Source organism: Juglans microcarpa x Juglans regia, chromosome 1D (assembly GCF_004785595.1).
Source record: "Juglans microcarpa x Juglans regia isolate MS1-56 chromosome 1D, Jm3101_v1.0, whole genome shotgun sequence".
NCBI classification, from domain to species: Eukaryota; Viridiplantae; Streptophyta; class Magnoliopsida; order Fagales; family Juglandaceae; genus Juglans; species Juglans microcarpa x Juglans regia.
The window spans coordinates 15,974,660-15,986,291 of record NC_054594.1 but is presented as its reverse complement, the minus strand read 5'-3'; the positions used below and the strand labels follow the sequence as shown (position 1 = coordinate 15,986,291).

The 11,632-nt window shown below is 37.5% G+C and overlaps 1 protein-coding gene across 1 annotated transcript; it reads right to left on the bottom strand.

The window, feature by feature from the left end:
* Window positions 1-619: 619 nt before the first annotated feature.
* On the bottom strand, window positions 620-1,902 carry LOC121234419 (uncharacterized mitochondrial protein AtMg00810-like). The gene is made up of 3 exons (XM_041130386.1): window positions 1,758-1,902; window positions 1,496-1,601; window positions 620-1,391 (listed from the first exon to the last, which is right to left on the bottom strand). Exons 1-3 carry the CDS (start codon window positions 1,900-1,902, stop codon window positions 620-622), a joined length of 1,023 nt encoding a protein of 340 aa, XP_040986320.1.
* Window positions 1,903-11,632: the final 9,730 nt, after the last annotated feature.

The window sequence follows — 11,632 nt, the reverse complement described above, 5'->3', positions numbered from 1 at the left end:
AATTGTTACAAACTTCTAAGAGAAGAATAAAGAAATTGAAAATTTGTTGTATCAAGCTTCTAATGGATAAGAGCAGACTGAAGCAGAATATTGATTGGCACTAGCAGGGATTCCGGATGTGGCTCTGGCTCCACCATGGCTGTACTTCCTTGCTGACCCAACAACCTTTCTAGACCTTTCAACATTCCTTGGGTACCTTGAGGAACTTGTAGATGAAGCCATCGTAGGAACCCCACAAATATACCTGCCATTCAACAGCCTCCACACGAGTTCCATAGAAATTCGCATGACAGCAGCAAACTCAAGAAACTTTTCAGGCCTTTTCTTACTCCATTTGAGGTCGGTCAAACTTCCATGAGCCAAATACTTCTACAGCAGCAAAGCCCACTATCCATTGTCAAGATACTGTTATCAAATGTCTATCTGAAAGAATTGAAAGAACTCTGGAAAACCTTACCAGAGACGCGTATGTTCTCATTCATAAATAACCAAAGTTGTTACAACGGATAAGAGAAAGAGCTTATGTGTTTGTTACAAGAGATAGAAATTACACGAGATTTAAATACAAGTTAAATGATAACTGCTGAACATTACACCAGGAGTCAACGTCGTTTGCAAGCTATCCAGTTTGAACTGGATGGTTCTTATCCTTATCATTCCCCTGCAAACTAGTAGGGAGATCCAACACAGAGAGTTTGTCCTGTAGAAAACAAAAATGATCAGCTATGTGTCCCTTGGTAAAAAAATCTGCAGATTGCAATGAAGTGGACACGTGTTGTAAAATTATGTCTCGGTTTGCCACCTTCTCATCGACTTCAATGTGTTTAGATCGTGCATGGAAAATTGGATTGGAGGTAAGAGCTAAAACACTGATATTGTCACACCAAACAACAGGGGCAGATTCAAGTGAAACCTTCAGCTCACACAAGAGCATACGCAGCCAATACACTTCAACCGTAACAAGAGCTAAGCAATGGTATTTCGCCTCAGTACTAGATTTGGAAACCACATGTTGTTTCTTAGCCGACCAAGAGATGAGGTTGGAACCCACATAAACACCATAACCACACGTTGATCGTTTATCCTCAGGATCACCGGCCCAATCAAAATCACAGTAGGCATTAATAGAGAAGGAACCGGGCTTGTAGAAGAGGCCATGATCGAGTGTATTCTTCAAATAACGTAGTACAAGTTTGGCTGCCGTCCAATGAGCAGAGGTTGGATTTTGCATGTGTTGACAGAGCTGATTTACTAAGTATGCAATGTCGGGATGCGTGAGAGTGACATATTGCAAGGCACCAATGGTTTGCCTATATTCAGATGGATCTGGAAGGGGTTCTCTAGCAAACTTGGATAGTTTGGAGCCAGAGACACAAGGAGCTCGATAAGGTCTGATGCCAAGAAGTTTTAATGGTCTAAAAGGTCAATAATATATCTTGTTTGCCAAAGGTGCAACCCGGAAGGAGAATGTGTGGCCTCAATACCCAGGAAGTACGTCAACTGACCAAGATCCTTCATGGCAAACTCCATTTGTACATTAGAAATAAGAGATGTAATGAAGTCCCAATCATTAGACGTGACCAAAATATCGTCCACATATACTAATAAAAATACATGCACTAAATCATGGTGATAAGTGAACAAGGAGGGATCAACTTATGAACTATGAAAGCCAACAGACAACAGTGCAGTGGATAAACGATTAAACCAAGCCCGAGGAGTTTGTTTTAAACCATAGAGAGATTTATGAAGCTTACATACAAACTGGGGGTGCACCGGATCTTCAAAGTCTTTTGGTTGTGTCATATAGACCTCTTCTTCTAAAATGCCATGAAGAAAGGCATTAGAGACATCAAGTTGCCTAATATCCCAGTTGAAAGACACGACAAGTGCAAGAACCATACGAACGATAGAAGGTTTAAGGACGGGGCTGAACGTGTCATGAAAATCAATGCCACTGCTCTAAATAACAACGACTAGTCTAGCCTTGTGTCGTTCAATACTTCCATCAAGTCCTCATTTAAGCTTAAAAACCCATTTGCAGGGCACCACATTTTTACCAAGAGGACGAGAACATAAAGACCAAGTTTCATTCTTTAATAATGCCTAAAATTCACTATCCATTGCCGCGTGCCATTCGGGTATAGAGGTTGCTTGAGCATAGGTATGAGGCTCAGAGATGACCATTCCTGCATGCAAAGCTTCGAGAGGGTGACGGGTAGAGTAATATAATTGGAAACTGGGAAAGCTTCGGGGCTTAAGGCGGACAGTCTGGGATCTGGTGATCATATGAGAGGAAGGTATATGAAGAGGGGGTGCTCTGTCTTGATGGTCAGGAGGTTCATTGTTATGGGAAGAAGGAAGCTGGCTAATAGGTGTAGTAGAAACGGAAGAGGCTAGAGGAATTTCAGAATGACCAGAAGTGGAAATTGGTGTAGAGGAAAGGAGAACATGTTTAAGTGAGGTAGAATCATGAGAAATGGTAGGTGAGGAAGGAGCAGGAGTATGAGAAGAAACAGGGGAAGAACTAAATATATGTGAGGGAGGAGAAAATATTAAGTTAGAAGAATTACCTGGGGGGTGCATGTCGTTGGCAGAGTCAGTGAAGAGGGATTGTACTTGAGCTGGGAAATTACCTTCATTAAATATCACATTTCGAGAGATATCACACGCCTGGAAGATGGGTCAAAGCACCGAAAACCTGTGTGATTAGAGCAATAACCGATGAAAATATAGGGTGTGCTGCGATAAGATGATTTATCAGTTGAGTAAGGATGAAGATATGGAAAACATTGACATCCAAAGGCTCGAAAATATGTAAAGTCAGGAGGAATGTGAAAAAGACGTTCATAGGGTGATGAATAATCAAGAACCTTGGTAGGTAAACGATTAATAATAAAAATAGAGGTTAGAAACGCATCAACCCAAAATTTCTTAGGTAAGCCGGATTGGGCGAGAAGAGTGAGTCCCATTCCATAATATGACGATGTTTCCTCTTGGCGAGGCCATTTTGTTGTGAGGTATAAGGACATGATAGAAGATGAAAAATACTGTTGGTACTCACAAATTGCTTAAAAATGGTAGAACAATATTCCCCACCATTATCACTTTGAATTTGTTTAATGGTGTAATTAAATTGTTTTTCCACTAAAAGCTTGAATTTAACAAACGTAGAGTAAACATCAGATTTATTAGAAAGAGGAAATAGCCAACAAAAGTGAGTATAGTCATCAATAAAAATTACATAATATCGACAACCACTTAAAGAAGGGGTGGAAGTACACTAAACATCGGAATGAATTATTTCTAGAGGAGCCATTGACTCGCTTGAAGAATCAGAAAATGGCAATTGTTTAGACTTTGACAAGATAAACAAATAGCCTGTTTATTTATTGAATTACTAAGTGGAAGAGAAAATTTAGAAATGACACAATGAAGAGTTGCTGTAGAGGGGTGTCCTAAACGACAATGCCATGTGGAGGTAGAAGCCTTGACGCCAACAATCATTGTGAGAGCATGAACTTTTGATGTCGATAGTTGACGAAAGTTGGTTGGGTACAATCCATTATCACTTGGCCATTAGGAGCGTGTTCCCTGTTAGGATATCCTTCACAGAAAAATTAGAGCCAGTGAGTTCAAAGTAAACATTATTATCCTTGCAAAATTTATTTATAAAGAGGAGATGAGCTGAAACTTGAGGACAATAGGCAACATTTTTTTAAGGAGAGAGTAGAAGAAAGAGTTTTAATGGAAGCAGTGCCAGTATGAGAGATGGTCAAACTTGTCCCATTACCTACGCCCATGGAGTCATCACCTTCATATGGTTGAGAGGTTGCAAGATTAGCAATATCTGAGGTAACATGAACATTAGCGCCACTGTCAGCATACCATTGATGTTGATTGAGAGAAGTGGTATTAGCTTCAGCAACCATAGCAGCTAATTCAGTTGGAGGGTGACGTCCCTGAAAGGAATAGTTCATGCGGTTAAAATAGTCCAGTGCCTGATGTCCCTCCCATTTGCAAATTTGACATGGAGATTGTGAGCCAGAATTCTAAGCAAGAGGTGCAGCTGGTGATGGAGACGGCAAGTGAGGTAACGGTTGTCAAAACTGAGAAGCAGCAGTACCTGAGTCTTTGGATGGTCCAGAAAAACGAGTCTTGTTGGTGGTGTTTCGAGATCCAGATTTGGAACCATTTTTATGTGAGAACAGAGCATATGATCTTGCCTCGGGTTAAATGAAGTGACTATGAAATTTTTGCATAAGATCATAGCTCAGCAACTCTGCATGAAAATTAGAAAATGGCATAGACTTCTCCTTAGCAAGAAGCATATACGTTGTCACAAAAGAATGAAAGGAGGAGTTGAGACCATTGAGAACAGATAAAATTAAATCCGAATCATCAATGGGTTTCCAAACAACAGATAATTCATCAGTAAGGGACTTAACTTCATCCAAAAAATTTTGGCAAGACATGGAACCTTGTTGTGAAGATTGTAACTTCCTCTTGATAAGAGAAATTCGAGATGTTGAGGGCGCAGCAAACCATGCGCCAAGAGCTTGCCAAGCAACCTGGGAGGTCTCAAGACCATAAATGGTGGAAACCACCGGAGGAGATAAAGAAGAAATAATCTAGCCAAGTACCGTTTGGTCCTTATACTGCCAAACAATATAAGCAGAATTAAGAAGACCTTGGGCCTTGTGTTCATCACTGGAAATTTGAGGAGAACTCGGTTCGAAACCATCAACGATTCCCATGAGACCATAGCTTCGAAACATAGGGATTAATTGAGCACTCCAGGCAAGGAAGTTAGTTCCATCAAGTTTGATGGAGATGACTTGAGTTGGAAGATGAAAGGTAGAGGAAGGAAAGGAAGCATCTGTAGTAGCAGCCATAGGATCTACAAAAGCGTTAGCTATAGATTGTTGTGATACCATGAAAGAATTGAAAGAACTCTGGAAAACCTTACTAGAGACGTGTATGTTCTCATTCATAAATAACCAAAGTTGTTACAAGGGATAAGAGAAAGAGCTTATGTGTTTGTTACAAGAGATAGAAATTACATGATATTTAAATACAAGTTAAATGATAATTGCAGAACATTAAGCCAAGAGTCAACATCGTTTGCAAGCTATCCAGTTTGAACTGGATGGTTCTTATCCTTATCACTATCTACCGAGGTCAAACACAATGATATTCTTTTTATACAGATTTGTATATTTAGCACCAACGCTGGGCAAAATCCTATCACTTCTATTGACAAAATTCGAAACATATATTTGCTTCTCTCCATCCTTAGAGCCATTTAGCTTCTCAATGGCATCATTTGCAAATTCTTTACACCCAAATTGAATAAAACCATACCCATTTCTCTTCATGCCGGCAACGCCAAAATTTTTTTTTCCAAGGCATACCTAATTTTCCATACACATTAAAAAACACATTATAACCCCTAAGTGGCAATATATCAAGCAGTTGAGGTGCAATTAAACATCCCACAATCCTTAGGGAGAAAATAAATCGATATACCTTACAGCTCTTATGGAAAGCCCATCTGCTTATTTTCTTTACAGACTGGGATGAATGTATCCACCCATGCTGGCTCGAGAATCTGTGGCTACCATAATTTCCCTTAAAAATAAACGCAAGCATAGCCTTCTTTTGGAATCCATGAAAATAGACCGTGCTTGGGAGCTCGAACAAGAGGGATGTGGAAAGCTCGTCCCAGCGTTGAAAAATATAGAAGATGATTTGAGACCTCTTGTATCAAGCTAATTTAATGCTATTTCTTCAACTACATAGTAACTTGTGGCCATTTTAAACGCCTCTATGCCGTGGTGATCATCTCAAATCCACTTCTCACACTTCACCTAACCATCAACGGTTTTTTCATCAGCCTTGGACTTCCACTTGGATAAAGATTTTAGGATTTATCCTTCAAATCCATGCTGACACAGTTTTTTAAATTACACAGTTTGTTACAAGTTGTTATTTTCCATTTGTGATATTTCCGTTGAAAATTAGATATAAGAATGTGAAGGGGGCGGAGGAAAAGGGGTAAGGAATATCTTTTGTCTTGTTGAATGTTCTGGAGGTTGAGCTACCTCGAATAGCTCCTATCTTTCAATGAAGTTTTATATTTCTATGTAATAGCATCCATTATTCCTACATATTAGCATCCATTATTACTCAATTTTTTGAGTTAGTATTTTTGGACCCATAGCCATTGGTACCAGAGACCTTGGTTCTGAAGGCTGATGGAACTAGATTCAAGTAGCAGCAGGAAGCCTTGCAACACCAGATTGACAACCACGAAGGAGCTCTGCAAGAAGTGAAGGGAAGGTTAGATCAGTTCACTAAAATGCTAAGAACCATTATTGCTCAGCAGAATGTAAGAGGGAAAAATGCATAAATGCATGATAATAGACGAAATGTGACTAGAGGGGTTAGATTAGAGTTTCCCCATTTTGATGGCCAAAATCATGCTAGGTGGGTTTTAAGGCTAACACGAATCATTTTCTAAGGACTTATTTTCTAAAGGAAGGGTTTGCCTCGAACAAAACCCTGCGTGACACTACTATCACCATTTATCCATTCATCTTCTTCATTCTTCTTTCATTTTCCTCCATTTACATACAATCAGCTCACATTCACTTCCATTTTTATACCATTACAAGTAGCACCATAGCACATTGATTATGTAACCCAATTAGTTCGGATTTTAACATTGGTGATGGATGGAAGCGATATGACAATAACAACGACGTACATCTAGAAAGATTCATGGGCTTGCGTAGATCCATAATATCAGAGTTTTCTCAAAATCGGCCCTAATTCTTGGTGTATAAATATTGAAAAGAGAAATGATAATTGGAGTCGTAAAATGCAATCATTTTGAGAAAGTGAATAAATACAAGACTCACATGATAAAAAATTAATTTTTTAATAGTGTACCTCATTCTTTTTCAAAAAAGATTGCACGGTACTGACGCACTCTAAATTGTATCTAACATTACTTCTCTTGCCAAATATGAATCGTGCAAACATCAACCATTCATGTTAAAAAATATATATATATTATTAAAAGAAAAATTCTTCTCATCAGCTACTATTCACTACCCCACACCCCACATCCTATGAAAAACATACCACACCCTATTCACTGTTTATGCTTATACTTTTAAATGATGTTTATGAAATGAAATTGTCTGATAAATGAAATGAAATGAAAAGGAAACAACTGAAAAAGGAAATGAATGAATGTTTTAGTGTATGAAAATCCATAACGTTCATGACTAAATAACTGAATGATGGTACCAATGGACTAGGCAGATTGCAATATCGGATAAGTAGTATTGGTAGTGCACCCAGTTCTGCTCCCTGACTGAAAGTGATTCCCTACCTGTGGCCACGAGCGGAATCTGGGTCCAAAAGATCGCTAACCCCAACACAAGGGATGTAACAGTGTGTACTGACTAGGGGAAAAGTGAAGAGTAATTGAATGTATGAATGATTTAGTTTCTTTATAAATGAATGTACCATGTGTGAGAAATGTTTTATAAAAATGAAAACCTTTTTAAAGAAATATCCAACCTTGTAATGTTTTTAAAAGAAGTGAATGTTTTATGTAATATATGTAGAGGAATGATAAATACATGAATGAAAACTTGTGTTAGTATATTTTTGCAGTATGAAGTAATGCTTATTGAGTATTCGACTCATTATTATTATTATTATTATTTTATGTATGTCCCTCCTCTTCTTATGAACAAAATGAGTAAGAAGTGTAATACCTGGGTCCAGCACGAAGCTTGTGTACAAATTTTTTATTTTATTTTATTTTTTTCTCTAGGATTTCAACCACCTAATTAGGCATCATCTCATGCACGTAGAATCTCCCTCAACTGGGGTTACTCTTGTTGTCAGTTTTCTCTGCGGCATGTACATTCCTATCCTCATGATATTCACAGCAAGAACGAGATTTACATTCATGATTTTGCAGTTTTTCTCCCTCTCTTTTCCTCTAGGATTTTTCTTTTAATCACCTATAAATATGCATGTTTTCCTCCCATGCACTGGAGGAACCACCACTGTTGTAAACCACAGACCCCCGTTGTCATGACCTAAAGCCTCCCACCGCTGCATATGGACGGACCGAGAGAAAAGGGAGCAAAGCCACAGTTCATTACACGCGGTAGTCCACTGCCCAGCCCCACGAAGGAAGTACAACCACCACGTTATCTATGTTTCCACCCCAAAGCTGCTAGCCTCCATCTCGTGTAACCACCCTCTCCCCACCGTGAACCACTCCAGCGCATAGGTTCTCCTCCCATGATTCCCGTTAACCAACCACTTTCCACGCACGTTCAACGACTTTTAGCAACCACGTCGCAGCCTCCTCCCTTTGATCAGCCACTGTGCAATGAAAACATCCTCCACAAAGTTGCCCATGCCTCCATGCACAACCACCAAAAGGAGAATCTGGACTGTTGTGCTTTGTTTTTGCACACCCGAAACAAAGGAAGTTTCTTCCTACCTCGAACTACTACACCCACCCTCCACCGAGAGCTTCATCACGTTGAGGCCCCACAAAAATACCGCCGCCGCTCCTTTTCCATTGCAACCTCCTTCCCCCACAGTGCCGCTGCCTCTTAGTTTCCTTGGGTAAGTGCTGCCACCACCGCTCACATCTTGGTCCTCTGTTTTTGTGGTAGTTTACTTAAAAAGGAAATATTTTTGTGTCTCGGTTAACCTAATAGATGAGATGTACTATTACCATTTTGCCCCTTAGTATGATGAATCCAGATATATTATTTCAGATGTTTAGGTTAATCGATTTATATTTTAATGAGTTGATTATGTATTTTGGGTTTGAAATCATGAGTTTTATATTACATGCAGGTTATATTTTTTATTTGGACGTAGACATATAGACTTATAGTACTAAGTCAGTATACAAATGCCTTTAACAGAGTAATTATAAGTTGATCATGTTTTAGTTTTTATATATTAAACTCACTTTGTATGAGTCTTGTTTTAAATACAGATTAAATAAATATTTGAAATATATTATTAGTATTAATATATTTTTTTAGAAGTACATAGTAGTGCAAGATTATTATTTTGAATTCTTTAAAGAGAAACTAATTAGTCTACTTTTATTAAATGACATATTTGCTCTCCTACTTTAATCAATTTTGTTTTAATGAGTCTTTAAACCATAAATGTATTTTACGGCATAATTGTATTTATTATTAATATTATTAAGCAATTTTAGAAACATTCTAAGTTTAATAGTTATGTGGATATTGAGGAATTTAGGAAGTGATGGTATTTTAGAATTAAGAAAATTTTTAGGTTTTTGAGGAATTAAAATAGGTACTACAGATGTAATATGAGATTATCTGTTCATTGGAGATTTATTTAAGTTACATGAATTTTTATAGGTGACGGTTGACAATAGTACCGTTGTGGAGAATTTTCTGTAAAACTAAGAAGCTCAGGTAAGCGGGTTTCATATACTAGTTTTGTACAAAATAAATGAAATAAGGCTGACTTTGAAAATATGCATGTTTGGTTTTGAAAAGAAATATGAAAAAGACCTCAGATGTTTGTTCTGCATATGCATAAATTCTATATAAGAGAAAGTATTTTCTATCATAATTGGTGTAGACATGAGCTAATTTTGTACATTTTGTTTTCTGAACTCTGTATAAAGAGCGAATATGAAAATCTAAAGGTTTTGTTTTGATTATATGAAGAAGTTTTGTTTAGGTTATTCTTCACCATGTGAAACGATCTGAAGTTGTTTAGTATTCGAAGTTGATATGATATGGCATATGAAAAACCTTGGCATGAATTTCTGATTCAATATTTGAATATGATCTGGTTCCGATGTTGTTATGTTCTATTTATGTTAAGGCCTAGCCACTGGTATAATGGTGGTTTATAACCCTACCACGAGGGTGAAACATGGTATACGGCTCAGCCATGGGTATAATGGTGGTTTATAACCCTACCACGGGGTTAAATATGGTATTTGTCCCTATGAAATACTCCGATATGATATGAAGATGATGTCTCAGTTTATGATATGCCGAAGGATTTTAGAATAATAAATTTTTTCTGAAAGTTTCGCTCTGATGTTTTGTATCAAGTTTTGTTTATGTATTCTGAAAGTAAATATGTTTGTTCTGCATTCTGAAAGTAAATGTTTTGTTTTGCATACTGAACTTTATAAATGCTCATGATTACATGCTAGTACAAGTTCTCTGCTTACTGAGTTGTTGATAATTCACCCCTTATCTCCACAATATGTTTTAGATATTTTGATAGTTCAGCTGAGGAACAAGATTATGAGGCATTCGGTGAGATGATTTAAGTATAGTGGATTAAGAATAGAAAGTTTTTATGAGTATTGGCGATTTTTATTAAGAAATTTTATTGTATTATGATGACTTGGCATTTTGAAAAATTGGTTATATTGAAGAAACTAGTTTGAATTGAAATTTCTATATGATATTGGATATTTGGAGTCTATTATTATATTGTTGAAATGTGAGTTTAAGTGATAGGAAATAACTCTCTGATCCCGTGTGGGACCGTGGGGTTACAAGAAGCGTTAGGATAGACATGGCCCAAGGGAAGAGTGACAGAAGCCTAGCCGCATTTTATGTAATGTACGAAAGTAGATTTTTGCAAAATGACTTTTTAATTTAATTTAATAATTTCTGCTGTAAACTCTCTTTTAATATACAAAGCATGTTTTAATTTTAAACATAGAATCTTTGATATACTAGGAAGGGAAGGAAAAAGTTTTAAAAAGTTTAGTAATTCCTGTCTAGTTTTCTAAAATTATTTTCTAAAATCCTACTACAAGGACGGGCGTTACATTGTCGAAAAGCTGTAGATCTGTCTTTTTTAGTCTTGAAGAGAGCAAAATAAAACTAAGCAAAAAGAACTACCTTGATAGACAAGGTGGGTAGATGGAGGAAGGAGGGGAAGGAGAGGGAGAAAGAGGGGGGAACCGAGGCCTCTTCCTCCGGCAAAAATCAGATCTGGAGCCTTTGGTTTTTTACGAGAGAGAGAGAGAGAAAGGAAGCAACTGGATGATTGATTCTTTTTGATATAATTAATTAAGTCTTGATACCATAAAACAAAGGGTCTAAAGTTACAAATATTAAAAATTCTGAAGATATTGCAAATTATTTGTTGGTAGTTTTATATCAAGCTATAATTAAATATACTTATTGAAATGATATAAAGAGAAAGAACAAATAAGCTAATGTAGAATATGTGAGGCCCCTAAGCATTTTTGCGGGTTGCCTTTTCTTTTTCCTTAAGGGAATTGGAGCCCAATTAGTTATTGTGGGCTTTTTTCGGCTTGTTGTGAGTGTAAGGGGTCAATTTTAGGCCTGAAATGGGAGAGATTTTGGGCCCAGCCCGTGATCTAGCTGGGAGCCCAACCCTCTTCTTCAAAACTATGCAGTTTAGGGTCTGGGAAGTGAAACTTTTCATTCTCCCCCCTGAAACAAAGTCGTTTTGGGCGTGTAGGCTAAAAACCCTAGCGTTCTTTTTTTTTTTTTTTACTCTTTTCCTCCTGCGCCGCTCACTCACTCTTCTTTCTTTTTTT

Excerpts from the sequence above, each read along its gene's own strand:
- LOC121234419 (XM_041130386.1), bottom strand. The coding sequence starts at position 1,902 with ATGGTTCTTGCACTTGTCGTGTCTTTCAACTGGGATATTAGGCAACTT. Across the intron at positions 1,602-1,757 it reads GGTGCACCCCCAGTTTGTAT|TATATGTGGACGATATTTTG; the intron begins GTAAGCTTCATA and ends TATTTTTATTAG. Across the intron at positions 1,392-1,495 it reads AAGGATCTTGGTCAGTTGAC|ACCTTATCGAGCTCCTTGTG; the intron begins GTACTTCCTGGG and ends TCTTGGCATCAG.